The sequence below is a fragment of the Dipteris shenzhenensis genome, chromosome 1 (genome assembly GCF_047967505.1).
Source record: "Dipteris shenzhenensis isolate YYH24624 ecotype China chromosome 1, Dip_SZ_1.0, whole genome shotgun sequence".
NCBI classification, from domain to species: domain Eukaryota; kingdom Viridiplantae; phylum Streptophyta; class Polypodiopsida; order Gleicheniales; family Dipteridaceae; genus Dipteris; species Dipteris shenzhenensis.
This window is the reverse complement of record NC_141596.1, coordinates 56,342,532-56,361,080: the sequence shown is the minus strand read 5'-3', so window position 1 is coordinate 56,361,080 and position 18,549 is coordinate 56,342,532. Positions and strand designations below refer to the sequence as shown.

Genomic DNA, 18,549 nt, shown 5'->3' with positions numbered 1-18,549 from the left:
GAGATCGAGTTAGATGAGCACTTTGCTTTGTGATGCCTTGTGTACTATAAGATCATAAGTTGTTATCTCTACCTCTTTAGGGATGATTCAGGTTCCTATCTAGTCTCCTTTCCTGCTCAGATAAGAGATGCTTGCTAGCCTTCATTCATGAGGTCATCCGACATAGGGGTCTTTGCTCCATACAAGTAGGTGTGATGAGGGTACCCAATCGCACTCCTCTGAGAGCATGATTACTGAGCTCTTCCAACCATATAGCACGGATTAGCAAGACTTACAGAGACCACCGTGCGAGGACTCGAGCCATAGTTACTACAAACTTGCCAGTGGATTGAGGCACATCTCATATCAGGGGACCTTTCCTCTATGCTTACTAGACCAGAGACAACTCTCACAGACGTTACAGTGGCACTTGTTCGTTGTAGGCCATAGTCAAGAGACCCCAATGGGCCATGCATGTCGACAAGCTCCAGCGCTCCATCACAAGTTTTATGCCACCAGAGCAGCCTCGCACGACGATACCCCCTTCTCGAGACGGATGCCATTACAATCCACTTGTAAATTCAAGTACTGCCCTAAAAGTTGGATTGGGAAACTAGTTTGGATAAGGGCACATATGTGGGGACTGTCGGGCTATGGGGTTGACGAGTGTCCCACTCCACATCAAAGCGTAAAAGATTCTTGCCAAAGGTTGCATGCAAAGAGAGAGGTGACGGATAATGAAGCATAGGTTGATGCAGAGGTGGCTGATTTGGGGTGCTGTCTATTATGCTGATGCATTGGCAAGTGGTGCTACAAGTGCAAGTGCATCTTTACTGAGACTTTGCAAAAGAAGCATAAGTTGTGAAAGGGAGCTTTGGCCAAAGCAGGGGAGTCACAAGCACGGATTCCAAAAGGATGCATACATTACTCTCTGATGCTTCTTCTTTGTTGAGGACACTCCTCATTGAAATTGAGGTGTCTTTATTTTGTGGACAATGTTTGTGCAATTGACAAAGGTGGCCCTAGCTTCAAGCCTCCATCCTATAAAGTTTTGCGCACAAAGGAGCTATATAATAAAGTGATGCATAGAGCAAAAGTTGGCTATTTGGCTTCGGGACGAGTGAAAAAAATGACACTTAGCATCGACCTATCAATAATGTGATGGTCCTCTCTCCTTCGCACCAACAATGATATGTTAGCAATAAAGGGTTTTGATTGTAGGGGTCGGCCCATGTAGGTAGCTGGTCAGCCTTGCCCCTTGCTGGCCGACTAGGAGGCTGGGGGGCTATATATACCCCCCCCCCCCACACATAATGAAGGGGAGAAGCCTTCTTTTATAGCTCAGCCCCCCACCTCCCCCCCCCCCCCCTTCACCCCCTCCCACTCCCACCCGGGCCAGAGTGGAAGGTGGACACTTGTCCCAGATTTTTGGTGGGCTGCAGTCCCAAAGAGGACAGCCCACAACCTGGCCAGAGACTTGGCCTGCATGCCCTGCCACTTGCTATGCATGCTACCACATGTGTGGGACACGTGGATTGACCTGCCAGCTCAGATTCCATGTGGCAGTTTGCCACGTCACTCCCAAAAACCCTAAAATTTCAAAGCTGTCAGAATTCAATTCTGATCGCACCCACGGGTTCCTAACAGCTTGTACTATCTATTGACGTACTCTAAGGTAATAATTAAGCCATACTGAGCTCATTTGTTTGTCATCTTATCTTGTATCTCCATTACTCTTGGCGTGTTGCCAGGCCCACACCCAAAGCTCAGGAAACATTCTCTTGAATGGTTCCTAGGTTAGTATGCAATCTGTGCATTTGATTGGTCCCATGTTTGCGTACTCAGGTGGAGTGTGGTTTCCAGATGTCCCTCTCAAAGAGAGGCCATCACTCTTGTGGGTCACTAATGCCCATACTCCCAAGCAAGCTATTGAAAAACAAAAAGAAATAATACCAAGCAAGTGGATACATGTTGTTGAAGTAGGATGACATTCCCTCCGTCTTTCATTCGGTTGTTCTCAACTGAAATGCTTCCTCTTAAGCATCCAAGATTTCAAGACACTCCTGAAACGTAGCTCTATCCACCCATTGGGCATCGGTGGATGGGAGCCCTCTGAACTTTAAAAGGTACATCTTGCGAGTCGTGCCTCGACGTCCTGTAGTGAAGTTATGCAGAATAATCTGCTGTGGGATCAACAAGATCTGAGTGTCCTCTACTTCGGGTGCATCGTCCAATGTGGGCTCTTGAGGTGGTTCCTCAATCAAGGGTTTCACCAAGCTTACGTGGAAGACATCGTGGATCTTCCAATGCTTTGGAAGTCTCCATCGGATTGAGACATCATTTATTACCTGCAACACCTGAAAAGGATTATAATATCTAAAGGATAGCTTGAAGTAGATGCGCTTTTTGCCCACTTTGGTTTTTAACCGGGCTTTCTCAAATTTCAATAAGACCCATTGGCCTTCTTTCACTGCAAACGCCCTCCGTCTTTTATTTGTAGCTGCTCTTTGTTTCTCTTGTCCCTTTTGAATGGCTGCTCGAACCGTGGCATAAGCAGAGTCATAATCCTCCACGAATTGATTAGCGGCAAAGATTTTCTCTTTTGTTTGCATGAGTGGAGTTGGTAAAGATCTACCATATACAATTTTGAAAGGAGCTTTTCCAGCGGAGGAATGAATTGTCTTATTATAAGCAAACTCCACAAGAGGAAAAAAGTTCTCCCAAAAGGTTTGCTGGTCATGCACATAAAATTTCAGCAAATCCAAGAGTGTACTATTTGTAACTTCAGTTTGGCCATTCGTTTGAGGATGAAAAGCTGAGGAGAAACTTAGAAGAGTTCCAAGGTTCTCAAACAAAGCCTGCCAGAAGTTACTAGTGAACTTTGAGTCTCTATCTGATACTATAGACTTGGGCATGCCGTGGTGCCTAAAGATGTGTCTAATAAATAAATGGGCAGCTTCAGGTGCCTTGAGTTTCTTTCTGCAAGGAATGAAGTGGGCTTGCTTGCTGAATCAATCTACTATCACCCAAATCATGTCATGATTTTGATTGGTCCTGGGAATTCCTGTAATGAAGTCCATGGTGATGTGTTCCCATGGTCTCTCAGGAATGGGTAGGAGCTGCAGTAAATTCTTGGGTTTTCCTCTCTCATACTAAGCTTTTTGACATGCGAGACAAGCTGAAATGTAGGCAGCAGTGTCCTTTTTCATGTCAGGCCAGTAGAAAAATTTATCCATGGCTAAAAAAGTGGCCACAATACCCCTATGACCAGCATAGGGTGGGTTATGGCTTTCCTCCATCACTTTAGATCTAAGCTGCTTTGTGATACATAGTTTGTTCTCCATGAATAAATAGCCATCCCTGATGTGGTAGGCATGATGGGTGCCTCCATCTTTCAGATGTGCCCATGGCTGAGCAAAATCAGCATCTCCCTCATAGAATTCTTTGAGGGCTGTTAGCTATTCATGATAGGGAACTGAAATATGGTGAAGCTGTGGTCTACGAGAAAGGGCAGGAGCCACTACATTCTCTTTTCCAGGAGTATATTGTATCCGAAAATGAAATGATTGCAGAAAGGTAGACCATTTCATATGTCTCTCTCTGATTAGAGGTTGAGTTAGAAAATATTTAAGACTTTCATGATCAGTTTTTACAAGAAAATCTATCCCAAAAGATAGTGTTTCCAAAGTTTGAGAGCATGAATTACAGCTAAGAGTTCTTTTTCATAGATATCATATTGAAGTCCAGCATCTCTTAGCCGTCGGCTTTCAAAGGCCACAACATGACCATCCTGGGTAAGAGAAGCCCCAAGGCAATCGCCATTGGCATCAACTTCTACTAGGAATGGTTTCCTTAAGTCAGGAATGATAAGTACATGAGCTGTAGTCAGGGCATACTTTAGAGCATTAAAAGAGTCCTTTTCTTTTTGGGCCCATCTGAACTTCAGATTTTTCTTAGTGAGATCATGTAGAGGGGCTGCAAGTTCAGCAAAATGCCAAATAAACCTTCGGTAATATGAGCATAGGCCTAGAAAAGGCCTTATGGGCATTCTTCAGGTTAGGCCACTCTACAATTGTCTGTATCTTGGCTGGGTCCATACGGACACCTTCCTGTGAGATAATGTGACCAAGATAGTGAATCTCAGGAAGAAAGAACTCACTTTTCTTCTCATTGATGTGAATAGCATTTTCAGCTAAGATTTGAAATACAATCTTTAGATGCTCCTTATGCTCTTCCTCATTCTTGCTGAAAATGAGGATGTCATCAAAGAAGACGGCAGTGAACTATCTATAGTTCCTGAACAACCGTTCCATCAGCCGATTGAACGTGGTTGGGGCATTGGTAAGGCCAAATGGCATTACCATATATTCATATAGCCCAAATGTGGTTTGGAAGGCTGTTTTATGAATGTCCTCAGGTACAACTCGTACCTGATGGTAGCCACTCTTAAGATCTATGCGGCTGAAAATTTCAAATCCTCCTAAACGATCAAAGATATCGTCTATACGAGGAATCGGGAAACGGTTGTTAACCGTCTGTTTGTTTAAGGCTCTATAGTCTACGCACATCTTGAAGGTTTTATCCTTCTTTTGGACTAGTAAGACAGGAGAGCAGAAGGGAGAACTACTGGGTTGTTGTCCAAGAGTTTTTGGACTTGCTTGAAGATTTCATCGTGCTGGGATTGACTAACTCTATATGGGGGTCTATTTGGAGGTGAAGACCATGGAACTATGTCAATTTTGTGATCTTCTGGTCTCTCAAGAGGGAGGTGACTAGGAAGTTCTTGAGAGAAGCAATCAGAGAATTCCTGAAGGAAATCTAATCTTTCTTTTGTGAGAGGATCTGACTTTTCTTCACTTGGTTGCTCATCGCGTACAAACACTAGAAAAGAACATACTCCTTTCTTAAGCAAATTGGGAGATCGTGCATGACTTACCACATGGGCAGCACCTCACACCAAATTGGAGCTTCATAGGGTGCATCGAAGGAGTTGATGTGTAGGAGAGATGGCAGGGCATCCAGCCTTAGATCTGGCCTGGCTCGAGGCGACAGAAGAGCAGCAAAGAAGTGAAGGTATGGGGCTGGAGAAAGCCAGACAAAGAGGTGCCTTGAGGGACAGATGTTGCAGCAGCAAAGGGGGCTGTGGTGGTGGCTATGGAAGGCCAGCCACCTAGCCTTGGTACTGCCCAAGGGAGGGGCCTGGGAGCAGCAGCCCTAAAAAGGCCGACCAGGTCAGTCAGCAAAGCGACCAACAGGTCGGCCAAACTGCCCTGCAAAAGGGCCTCAAACTGAGAGCCCCCTAGTTGGTTTTGGGGGGCAGCAAAGTCTGCCAGGAGGCCTGATCCAGTTGGCTATTTTGCCAGGCCTTGGGGCCTATAAAACGAGAGGCTAGGAGCCTCATAACTCATCCAGCAAACTTGGGAGTAGGAGGAGTGGCAGTTCACACATCCCCAGGCCTACATCAAGAGGCAGAGGAGTGCAATAGAGGCTGCAGACTGAGCTCTACTAGGGCTAGTATTGGCTGTCTCCTAGGGTAGCAAGAAGCTGAGGTCAAAGGACGGAGAGTCTACATATGCTCGAGGTGGAGCTCGTGGGCTCAAGTTCTAGAGATATCCGGCATATAGTAAAAGTACGTGGTGGTAAGATCAAAGGACCACGTTCTGGTGGGACTTTGGATCTCAGAGTACATGGTCTTTGAAACCTATGATATGCCTTGGAACATAGAGGATGTGGCCCTTCTCATCCACAAGTGGCAACTCAGGAAGAATATGGACATGCTGTCCCACATGTGGTTTCAGCAAGGACACATGGAAAACATCATGGATCTTGGAGGTATTGGGTAGCTCCAATTGATATGCTACCTCTCCAACCTTGCGGATGATCCTGTAAGGACCGCAATACCTATGAGCAAGCTTTGTGTTGGTATCACCTTTCAGCGAGGCATAACGGTTCTTATGGAGATGCAAATACACATAATCTCCCTCTTTGAAAGAAAAAAACCTCCTACGTTCATCTGCATATTTCTTCTGCTTGGCTTGGGCATCATGCATATTCTTTTTAGCCAACTGCAGAAGGGCATCCATCCTCTCCGTGCTTGCTGAATTTTCACAGCCATGCCATCAATTGAAGAAGGCATCCCGACCTTGCATTTGTGCATTTCCTCAAACGAGCTCATGCCAATGGAGATGCTTGGTACTGTTGTAGCAAAATTCAGCAAGTGCCAACCATTTATCCAAAGACTTCTGAGTATCATGACAAAAGTGCCTCAAATATTCCTCCACCCATTTGTTCACCCTTTTCGACTTTCCATTAGTCTTAGGATGGTGTGCAGTGCTAGGTGTGAGTAAAGTGCCAACCATTTATCCAAAGACTTCTGAGTATCATGACAAAAGTGCCTCAAATATTCCTCCATCCATTTGTTCACTCTTTTCGATTGTCCATTAGTCTTAGGATGGTGTGCAGTGCTAAAGTACCCACTGCTGTAAATAACTCCTACCAAAAGTGACCCATAAATTTTACTTCTCTGTCACTGACAATTTCTTGAGGGAAACCATGATGCTTAAAGACATGCTCAATGAATTGCCAAGCAACCTGTGATGCTGAATACCGTGTCTTAGTGGGATGAAATGGGCCTGTTTCTTGTGATGAAATCCATTGCAATGTGCATCCATTTGCCCTCTGGAATGGGTAATGGCTGCAAGAGACCTGTGGGCAATTTGCTGTCCACTTTATTCTGTTGGCAAGGCAAGCATTCAGCCACGTATTTAACCACAACCCGCCACATGCCTTCCCTGGTAAGGCTTTGCTCGATTCTTTCATATGTTTTAGTGACACCCACATGTCCCGCCATGGGAGAGGAGTGCATTTCTTGCTAAACCAAGTGTCTATATTTTGAGTTTGGCACTAAATAATTCTTGTCCTGGCACCACAACAACCCATTATGCAATTTGAATTCTGATGACCCTGAGTAGAAGGCTTCTGCAAACCTGAAAATATGGGAGCTGCCTTAGAATTCTGCATATACATTTCTTGAATGCCGTGAATCCACTCTTGATATATGGTAGGGGCAGCTGACAAATTGCAAGCTCGCATCTTGGACAAGGCATCTGCAACCACGTTTTTCTTCCCTTTTCTGTACTTAATGTCAAAATCATAGGTTTTGGACTGCAGCCCCCCACCTCTTTTGCTTATATGAAAAATTTGGCTAGGTGAGGAAGAATTTGAGTGTCCTATGATCTGTTTTGACCTAAATTTTAGATAGCCAACATCTCTTGATCATAAACATGGTAATTGAGCTTTTTGGCATGAAACTTCTTGCTTTCAAAGGCTATTACCCCATGTTCTTGCCTCAGAACAGCCCTAGTCCTTTGCCACTAGCATTTGCCTCCACAATGAAAGGACGTGAAAAATCAGGGCATACCAAGAGAGGTGCACGAGTGAGAGCAAATTTCAGGTCTTCAAAGCTGCATTGTGTTTCCTTTGACCACAGAAAAGCATCCTTCTTCAAGAAGTCTGTAAGAGGAGCTGTCCTCTTGGCAAATTTGCGAATAAAGCGCCCGTAGAAGGAAGCAAGACCTAAAAATCCTCTCAATTGGGTGGGGTTTTGTGGCTGAGGCCAATCTTTGATGCATTTCACCTTTGTGGGATCCACTCGAATGCCATGTCTACTTACAATATGCCCCAGGTACTGAACCTCCGCTGCCTTAAAAGTGCATTTGCTGGCTTTTGCATAAATCTGATGCACCAATTTCCAGCACATGCTTCACATGCTCAATGTCCTCATGCCTACCCTTGTTGTAAATAAGAATATCATCAAAGATAACCAGCACGCAGATGAAAAGAATCGGCTGCAATATCTTGTTCATCAATGCCTAGAAGGTGGCCGGTGCATTAGTCAAGCCAAAAGGCATCGCCTTGAATTCATACAAGCCCTGTTCTGTGTGGAAGGTTGTCTTGTGCTCATCTCCTTCTTTCACCCTGATTTGATGGTAACCACATCTCAAATCTATCTTCATATCTATGACTTTGAATTAAAGTAGCTCATCATCTCTCTCACCATGAACATACAAGTGGAATATGTATGGGAGAGCCCGCGTGCACGCGCGGCATGCGCGCGCGCGCACACACACACACACACACAGAGGTCTTCTCAAGATCGACGGGTCTATGAGACTGAAAGAAAGAAACAAAGAAAGAATTTCTAGTAATGTCCACAGAAGACCAACAAGTCTATGGGATAGTAAAAAACCTATTCTGTGTTATTATAGGATACCTACATTGTAGTCTGAAAAATAGACAATGAACGGCCATACATTAGTTTAAGGCTGAGGCTCTTTTGGTGTTCATTTAAAACCTTGATTAGGGCCGCACCCTCATGATATATTGTCTATTTTCCTTCCTAGGAGCCTTGACCTTGGCTAATTCCATTCCTATTTGGTTCAAAGGGGGAGTGAGTGCGCGCGTGTATGTGTGTTTGAGAGAGAGAGAGAGAGAGAGAGAGAGAGAGAGAGAGAAGTAGAAGTAGAAGTAGAAGTAGAATTTATTATCGTCCTCGGGGGGCCAAAAATGACCCATGGGACCGGGACCTAATCCTCAGTACAAAAAAATCTCCTCTGATGTGGAGGGGTCAAGAGTCTTCAAGTTCTTGACGGTACAAAAAAAGACGAGTGACAAAAGACCCCAACGTTGCCGGAGAGGTAGTGGAGAGAATTGATGAAAGCTGTGTGGTGTCTACCAGTGGAATATATATGGGAGAGCCCGCACACCACACACACACACACACACCAGAGGATTTTGCGACCACTTCTCATGAGTTAGTGATTTACTTGGAGCAAAGATGAATTCAGCCTCATCCAACTTCCAGAGAATAAGAACACTTGGCATAGTCCCAATCAAACTCCTTGCCCCATAGATCTCAACCTCTTTTGAAGGTATTTAGAACAGTTGTCCTAGTTAGAATATTTCCCACTTGGTAAAAGACATTATGAGAAGATATTGTCAAGTAAGCAGACTCCCCCACTTGTATGTTCATGGTAATAGAGATGTCAGACTGCTTTAATTCCAAGTCATAGATATGAGCAAAAGTATTCTTTAGGAAAAGATATTGTCAAGTAAGAAGAGTCTCCCAAATAATCTTTTGACACACTTTTTGTAGGTCTGGATACAATGCTTCTTGCAGCATGATGGCTGAGAAGAAAGCAGTCATTTGTTAGGATAAGGGTCTCCTTCCTGATGCAACCCTATCTAGGAGAAGGATCTCTTTTTGATCTCTCACAAGATGGTGCATAAACAATGAAACCGCAAATGGAATTCACAGCAGTAAGTACAGCCGAAGCAATATCTGTATATTAATTCAAAAACTACAGGAAAACTTACTCAAGACGAGCTACAAAATGTAGCGGCGTTGTGTGTATACCTGGTACCAACAGCCAGAAGGGGGCTGCAAATAGAAGACACAAAGGACTGCAGTTCTTCCTCTTGCATTTTGCTTGTGAAAGGGCTTTGGTAGGAGTGTGCAAGACTTGCCTTTATATAAGCGTAAAGGTGCAGGATACCTCCCCAGATATGATTGACCTGACCAGGGCCTTGAATGTACCCGATGGGGGTCCTAATCAACCCAACTGGGTGTGTAACTGACCGGTCAGCCATATTCCAGGTGAGATCCGATCCCAGACAAGTACTGAGGTTGCAGGAAGCGTATCCTTCAGGAATGACGTCCACGAATAAAGAGGCGATGATCCTTTTGCCAATTGTGCTATCAAGCGACTCGGTGCAGTGATGTGAGAATGCACCGCTCGTCGTCTCCCTTGGTGCTACTGAGAAGTGACTCTCAGATTGGTTGAGCGAGGAGGTCAACAATAAAGGGTTGGTATTGGCATCTTACCATAAGAAGTTGAGTTTCCCGAGACATGATGATTTGGCGGGCTGATGAACCCTCTTTGTTTCCTCCCCTCCCTGTGGTCAGAGTAGAGAAATGAGGAGCTGGTGGTCGCGTTCTCCTTTTCCTCTTGAGCGTCACGATCTTGATTCTCTTTGGCCTCTCCAGGGGCTTTCCCTTGGCTTCTTGATCTGCTCATTTGTGGGCCTCCTTTGCTCTTTGACAGCCCACTCTCTATCCTCCCGCATCTCTTGAAGCTGAAGCATGTGTGTGAAGAGGTGGTCAGATTTCTGTCTGTGTTTGGATCTGGATCTTGGCCTGCATCATTTCACCATGGTGGAAGCTGTCACCAGAGCCTGTGTAGTCAGAGGTGCTGTGGGTGGTAGAAGAACTGCTGGGGTCGGAAGGCTTGCTGGATGGAACTCATGGTGGTTCTACCAAATCCTGCTCGCCTGCCGAGTCAGCCCATTGGGAATTGACAGACCAACTGTCCTGCCACATGTCACTGTCGATTGGCAGTTTGATGATGCCAGCACCTGTTGCTGACATTATAACCTGGTGACTGCTGCTAATGCTGCTACTGCTGCACCTGTATGGCCTTGGACTTGGCCTGTCAGCAGCTATGTACAGCTGCTGTACCTGCTGTACTGAGGGGATGGTTTATGCCATGGGCAGCGGATGCCCATGACATCCCATGTGCATACCCATCTATCCATGGTCCATCGGTCCATATGTCCTCTCATATGGGGGCTCAAGTGGGGTAGTGACCTCTAATCTCATTGACTTACACTGTGGGCCGCCTATGCCCATGAGGTTCTCCAGTTGCTCTCGTGGGGAGCCTTGGTGAACAGCTGGAGGAGTTCTCTGATGTCGGGCAGTAAATCAACTCCACCAGCTTGTCCATGACTAGCCCTGGTGTGAAGTTCAGCTGTCAGCAGCTATGTACAGCTGCTGTACCTGCTGTACTGAGGGGATGGTTTATGCCATGGGCAGCAGATGCCCATGACATCCCATGTGCATACCCATCTATCCATGGTCCATCGGTCCATATGTCCTCTCACATGGGGGCTCAAGTGGGGTAGTGACCTCTAATCTCATTGACTTACACTGGGCCTACGCCCATGAGATGCTCCAGTTGCTCTCGTAGGGAGCCTTGGTGAACAGCTGGAGGAGGTCTCTGATGTCGGGCAGTAAATCAACTCCACCAGCTTGTCCATGACTAGCCCTGGAGTGAAGTTCAGATAAACCCTGATTGAGCACGTAACTCATGGTTCTTTGCAGTTGCTATGCCAGATGGTTGTCACACAGAATCACTGTTGTGTGTTCTGAAGACTGACCAAGTTCTCACGTAGCCATTTGAGCCAAAGGGACTCGCAAGCTGATGAGCAAGCCAGTCTGTACGTTGCTTCTGTGGATCTTTCAGATACCGGAGTAGCCGTAAACCAGTCCTCTAGTGATTTTCCCTTGGCTTGAAGAGAATTAACAGAACATCCAACTGTGCAAGCAATTTCTGGTCATGTATTGATAAAAAGAGTAATCTTCCAACCAATCTCTGATATAATAAGTTGTATTTGTTTAAACCTGCTATGCTTATTCCTTGTTCTCAATAAGCACCGCTGCTTGTTGGCATTCAGAGACTACTATATATATAGATGAGGGGTACTTGACATGTTTATTTTCATACGTTTTTAGACTATCTTTAGCAGTTGCAGGAATGAGATAGATGCAGTCTTCGGATCATCTTGTGCTTCAGGGTGCTGGTTTTTCATTGATGACTTATTTCGTTGATGGGTCTCAGGGCGGATGGTCGAGAGGTGTTGGTAGACAACAAGTTTATGAGAGCAAATCACCCATTGCTTGTGAGTATTTTGTGCTTAATTTTACTGGTTTTGAAAGTTTTGTTCTGCACGGGACTTTTAAATTTACGTCATGGTCAGCCTGCTTTTGTTGTGGGACAATACACCTTTTCTGTGAAGGGGGATACCTTCGTTTGTACTAATGTTCAAAATCAAGCTAAAGTGTAAACACCTGGGTCCTGTGTTTTCATATTAATATTCTCTGAAGTTCCCTCTGCATGCAAGAAGCTCCCCTTTCTGTTTCTCTAACTGATTGCATTGTTTTTCAGTTGATAGAATTTTACGAACAACACTTGCGCTACAGTCCCTCAACTATTGTGTAAATATGAATCTGGAAAAGGTGTGGAAAAAGCTTTTCAGATCCATTTTCATTTCAACGAGCTCTGCTATCCAGTACTATTTTGCTCCTTGAGGAGTTAGCTGTTGAGATGAGGTTAATGAGAGACCCCAACCTCTGAAGGGGCAGGCTTCTGTAATTGCATTCTGGTGGAGTGAACCTTTGTGTCACAGAAGTTTTTGGTTCTTGTTACTCAGTATACATCCAGCTCTTTGTTTTCTTCAGCCCATTCCTGCATGAATGCTTTATACTTATGTACCATGAGACTTTCCTTCTATGAACACCTTCCTTTTTTGGTCCTATGGAGATGCTGAGCAGAAGAGAATAATGGCTATGGTGATTGAGGTCCCCAGCAGGGCATATGAACAGGAAATACTTCTCCTCAGTACAGTGCTAGATCAAGTTTACAGTATTACAGTCTTTCACTTTACAAGTTCCTTCTTTGGATGAGGGGCAATCGTGACAAAGGGCACTTCTAGAAAAGGGCAGTCCTTAAAATTTATAGGAACGAATTTCCATCTGCAGTTGAACCAGATGAGCGAAGACTGCACTTGACTAGCATGAACGGGTCTGTGAGACAACTTAGGATGTGGATATCATGAATATGGCATAGTAGTTCTTCACGAATCCTCCGTCTATTAAAGCAGAAGTTGATGATGTTAGAAATGTACTCCCTTGGATTATGTGGGTAATCTTGTATCTGTCTTAGACAACTTGTTTTAAACTGTTTATAGTCGACTCTTTTCCATCTATGGATTTCCAGTAAGGCACCATTTCAGTCTCTTAATAAAGTTTATTGTCAAAAAACTCAAAAGCATTCAACTCTTGTTATCTGAAGGAAAGATGGGCTTATCATTGATGTAGCACATGCATATAAGTACACATGCAAGGCTTTCCATCCCAGCTCAGCTGCTGATTTGTGCTATCTACTTGTAGCCTTGATGGTGTGTTGGTCTAGCTCGTTCTGTTGTCTATGGACGTGTGCAGATGTATGAAAATGTAAGAATTGTGTGATAGACTGTGATTAGTCTGACATTGCTGACACCTTTTGAATGTACCATTAAATTTTCGAAGTACTTTTACTGAGATTATTTAAGTGGTGTCATAAGTTGTTCTTTATATCATCCTTGGCGGTTCTTCATATCATCCTTGGTGGTGTCGTAAGTAAAGATTGCATGCATCTTTCATGTCAATGATTTTAATTTACTTGGGCATGGGAAGGATGCTTTCTTTTCCACTTATGCTAAATATAGTAGCTTTCCTGATTGGAACATGGGAGGAGTTGGCTGAAAATTGGAAGAGTTCTTTTGAAGCCCTTTGGTAGGATGTTCTGTATTTAGAATGAGATATGCATGTCTGAAGGTTGGGTTGGCTAGTTATTTGACCAGATGGCATCAGGATTGATTTCCAGTTTCTTATGGACGAGCAGAGTGTCCATGTCATCTAGAATGAGATATGCATGTCTGAAGGGGGTTGCTTAGTTATTTGACCAGATGGTATCAGGATTGATTTCCAGTTTCTTATGGATGAGCAGAGTGTCCATGTCATCACTGTTAATGCTGTCGTGCTTCATCCAGTATCATTTGCCTACATGCAGGAGCTCATTATCCATCTTAAATGAATTGGTCTCCTTGATGGACTATGGCTTTGCAAAATTTGTTAAGCAAAGAGCCTAAGTTATGAGCTTCCTCAGGTATAAAAGGTGAACCATCAAGTATGATAAACTTCTTCCATATATAATCTATTGAAACTTTGAAGGGGGCTGAATGCGAAGGTGGTTGGTGGGTATAAAAAAATTTCAGTACTATCCTTATGACATTGTGGCATTCGCTACCCCTCTTGAAATGCATTCTTCAGCATGTTACCAATTTTATTGCACTTAAATTTCAATGAGGATACTGGTTATTCCATTTTCTGTGTTTTTATTCCTGTTTGGTGAAACAATCTCTTTTTCTTACAGCCATGATGTACATCTTGTATTTAGAGAGAATTCTTCCACGTTGGGCTTGTATAAAGGAACAATGACATCTATATTTTTAGTTCTAGTTTGTTGTTTTAGACTTGGTGTTGTAACCCTCATCTAAATTCCGATCTTAGCATTGCAAAACTCATTCTAACTCTTCCCAAATTGGATGGACTACTAAAAATTCTATTAGTGCCTTTGAAGTGATACTAGTGGCTGAAGCATTGGTGGTTGCATTGCTCTCTACAAGGTCTCGGATGCATTGAAAAACAAATTGAATAATTGTTCCATGTATTAGTTATAAAGCGTTCTGTTTGGTCATAGGTATCTTAGTCATGGAATAATTGTTCCATGTATTAGTTATAAAGCGTTCTGTTTGGTCATAGGTATCTTAGTCATGGTTCTAACACATGAATCAAATAAAAAGTTTAAAGCATTGGTACTACTTGGTGCAGTAGTAACTGCAATGTTCTCAGTTGATGTGATGCGAATCACAAGTTTGTCGGTATTAAGTTTTGCTTTGCATCGCTTTTGCTTTGTTCAGATAATTCGTCGTTTTTGGACTCCATTTTGTGGGTTAGCACAATGGTGTTTAACAAGTCAACGAGTCTGTAGTGTAGTATGATAACTTACAAGTCCATTTAGGTAATATGCACACGTATTAATATAATGATGGAATGAGTTTTTATAATGTATTGTGACTGAGTTTGTGGGTTTGATTTAATGTTACTAGTATTTGTCTCCCAATGCTTAAGTCTTTTGTTGACTCAACATCTTTATCCTTGATTGAAAGTCCCCAAGAGAGGGAAGGGTTTTGAAATATTTTGAAGCCCTATATGGCAGCTTATGCTTTGGTATTGATGAGAACCTAAGGTAGCCCTTTGCATAAAAGTTATTTTTAAAAATTCTCATTTACTAATAATTGTGTTTAAAGTTGATTGCACAAGATTTGTTAGGTTGGATATATTCTATGCTTATGGTGGCATACATGTTGATCTCTTGGTATCCCCTTAAATGAACCTCAATAAAAATTGTTGACAAGTATTAAGCGTTTGACTATCCTTGTTTGTTTAACAATGCAGCCGTATGTTTCTTGTTATAATGTGGATGATAGTTGAGATGGGTGCAATGAAATTAGCCTCAAGCTCTCCCTAATGAATAAAAGTTTTGGGGATGAGCAAAAAGAATGGTATCAAACAACTATTATGCAAGCCATACACTCACCAGTGCCAAAAGGAATAACTTTGTCCCTCTTTTTTTAAAATTCAAATTTATTCGTGAGTGGGAAGAGTGGGCTAGTTTTTCTTATATATACTCATCTTTCCATTCATTCATTCTCATTCTCTCCTCATTTCATTGAAGCAACCAAGAGCTGAAGAGCAAGGATCAGTAGAGTCTTACTTTTTTCACTTTTTCCAAGTACTTGCAATTCTTTTTCTTGACTTGCAATTCTACAATTCTTCTTGTAATTCTTTTTCTTTACTTATAATTCTTTTTCAATTAGTTTCTTGTTAGAGTTTTTGAGTTCTATTTCAATTAATTTCTTATTGAAATTTGTGTTCTAAATTTGAAAAGAGAGATAGAAAGAAAGAGAGAGCTAGAGAGAGAGAGGAGACAGAGAGAGAGTGAGAGAGAGAGAGCGGGAGATTAAGAGAGAAAAGAAAGGAGGGAGAGAAAGTAGGAGGGAGAGAGAGAGAGAGAGAGAGAGAGAGAGAGTAAGAGAGAGAGAGAGAATGAAAACTCAAAGAGTAAAAGAGAGAGAATGAAAACTCCTGGCAGTCGTGGCAGCGAGAGGAGGGGGTTTTTTTAGTAGGCATTACAATTCTTTTTAAATTAGTTTCTTATTTGAGTTTGAGTTCTATTTCAATTAGTTTCTTATTGAAATTTGAGTGAAAAGAGAGAAAGCGAGAGAGAGAGAGAGAGAGAGAGAGAGAGAGAAGAGGAGAGGGGAGGTAGAGAAGGAGAGAGAGGGAGGGAGATTAGGAGAGGGAGGGAGAGAGAGAGAGAGAGAGAGAGAGAAAGAGAGAAATAAAGAAAGAAAGAAAGAAAGAGGAGGAGGGAGAGAGAGCGACTAAGAGAGAGATGAGGAGAGGAAGAGAAAGAGTGAAACAGAGTAGGGAGAGAGAGAGAGATTAAGAGATAGAAGAGGGAGGAGGGAGAGAAAGAGAGAGAATGAAAAGTCTTGCCGCCAGAGGAGAGAGTAGAGAGTAGGGAGGGAGCTAGAGAGTAGAGAGTAGAGAGTAGGGAGGGAGCTCTTGAGGAGGGGAGAGAGAGAGAGAGATAGAGAATGAGAAATGAGAGAGAGAGAGAGAGAGAGAAAATGAGAAATGAGAGAGAATAGGGAGGGAGAGAAAGAGAGAGGAGAAAGGGAAAGAGAGAAATTAAGAGAGAAGAGGGGCTCTTGGCAGCTGTGGCCGCCAAAGGGAGAGACAGAATGAGAAATGAGAGAGAGAAATGAGGAGGGGAGAGAGAGAGAGAGAGATAGAGAATGGGAAATGAGAGAGAGAGAGAGAGAATGAGAAATGAGAGAGAATAGGGAGGGAGAGAAAGAGAGAGGGGAGAGGGAAAGAGATAAATTAAGAGAGAGAAGAGGGGCTCTTGGCGGCCGTGGCCGCCAAAGGGAGAGAGAGAATGAGAAATGAGAGAGAAGAGTAGGGAGGGAGAGAAAGAGAGAGAGGAGAGAGGGAGAGAGAGAGATTCAGAGAGAGAAAAGGGGCTCCTTAAATGAGAGAGAAGAGTAGGAAGGGAAAGAAAGAGAGAGAGGAGAGAGGGAGAGAGAGATTAAGAGAGAGAAGAGGGTCTCTTGGCGGCCATGGCTGCTAGAGGGAGGGAGAGAGTAGGGAGGGAGAGGGAGAGAGAGAGAGAGAGAGAGAGAAATATGAGAGAGAAGAGAGGAGGGAGAGAGAAAGGGAGAGAGAGAGAAAGAGAGAGGGAGAGAGAGGGAGAGAGAGAGAAAGAGAGAAAGAGAGAGAGAGGGAGAGAGAGAGAATGTTCAGAGGAAAGAGATAAATTTTATATTATACTTTTAAAAAATTATAAAAGAGTGAATTTATGGTTTGTTTTGAAGGTGAGATAATATTTTTATATATATTCATCTTTTAAATTGAAAAATATTAACTTTTCTTTGGATACTTGCTCTTCATTTCTCTCACATGCAGGTTTAGCCTCTACATCGAAACCCCTTCTTTTGCATATTTAAACCTCTTAAACCCCAGCACATTAAAATGAACACAGATAAATAAATTATTTATTGCTTTTCTTCACTTCGACGATTGGTTTAGCATAGATTAGATTGCCTTAGAGAAGAGACAATTCTCCAAGTTGCCAATCAAAGCCATGCTCAAATTTTTTTAACTAGTTCCTAATTGTTGTCAGTCCCTTCGCTCACATGTGGTTTCACACTCATAACATGCTATTAAATAAGACCTTTTACCATTTACCAAGAAGTTTATCAATGGGCAGATTGCATGAGCAGATAGCAGATATCAGTGGACAGATTACATATATCAGTGGAAAGATTACATGTCATGGGGCATATTGGAGCTTGATGACTATAGTGGTCATTTTATTTCATTGTAAGTCTTGGTTATTTTTATTGCATTTGCACAAATATTTAAGCTCATTTATTGTTATAAAAAACCTTGTAAAGCCTTCTAGGCTATTTTTCACATTTATTGCCATATGAAGTGCCTTGTAATAAACCCGACCATTCACTATTTAACGAGTATCAATGGGCTGCATAAGTGGATATCAGTGGAACAGTTTTTAGTGGGTAGATTGTGTCAGTTGGGTAGCAGTGCATAGATATCAATGGATGGTCAGATTACATTTTGAGAGTGCTCTCAACGGAAGCAAGAACGGAAGAGGGAGAGAGAGAAATAGAGAGCCACACAAGTTTTGGTGGGTGCAGAACACCCTAATCTTCTTTTTCATTCATTTATATATGTGTTTGAGTATTGTACATAACCGGGGTAAAGTATTGTACATAACCGGGGTAAAGGCACAGTGAACTTTAACCCCCACAACCTCCCACTTAAAGGACAATGTGCCTTTAAGGGAGAACAACCAGTGAGCATACTATCCAATGCCCATCCTTACACGACAATACTCAAACCGATGACTAAGTAGACTCTTCGTCAGCATATCTGCAGGATTATCATTTGTATGAACCTTGACAAGCTCTATGTGCTTGTCCTCAGGTACCTCCCTGATGAAATGGTACCTGACCTCAATATGTTTGGTCTTTGCATGAAAGACCGGATTTTGTGCTAGTTGAATAGCACTCATGGAATCACTATGCAATGTTGGTATACCTGTATGAATCCCCAAATCTCCCACTAGCCGATCAAACCATATAGCCTCCTTGCAACCCTCTATGGCTGCAACATACTCAGCCTTTGTGGTAGACAAAGCAACGCACTTCTGTGCGCGAGACATCCACGACACTGCACCACTTGCAAAGGTGAACACATAACCAGAAGTGGATCTCCTACTATCCACATGCCCTGCATAGTTTGAATCTGTGTACCCAAGTACA

The 18,549-nt window shown here is 43.1% G+C and overlaps 1 protein-coding gene across 1 annotated transcript in view; it reads left to right on the top strand.

Annotated features, from left to right (window-relative positions):
- Positions 1 to 12,799, top strand: part of LOC147906079 (chromo domain protein LHP1-like) — a 52,075-nt gene extending 39,276 nt beyond the window's left edge. The window contains exons 5-6 of the mRNA XM_087376439.1: positions 11,655 to 11,715; positions 11,982 to 12,799. Of these exons, the coding sequence (XP_087232565.1) occupies positions 11,655 to 11,715; positions 11,982 to 12,035 (115 nt within the window). The 3' untranslated portion in view covers positions 12,036 to 12,799. The remainder of the gene's footprint in view (positions 1 to 11,654; positions 11,716 to 11,981) is intronic.
- Positions 12,800 to 18,549: the final 5,750 nt, after the last annotated feature.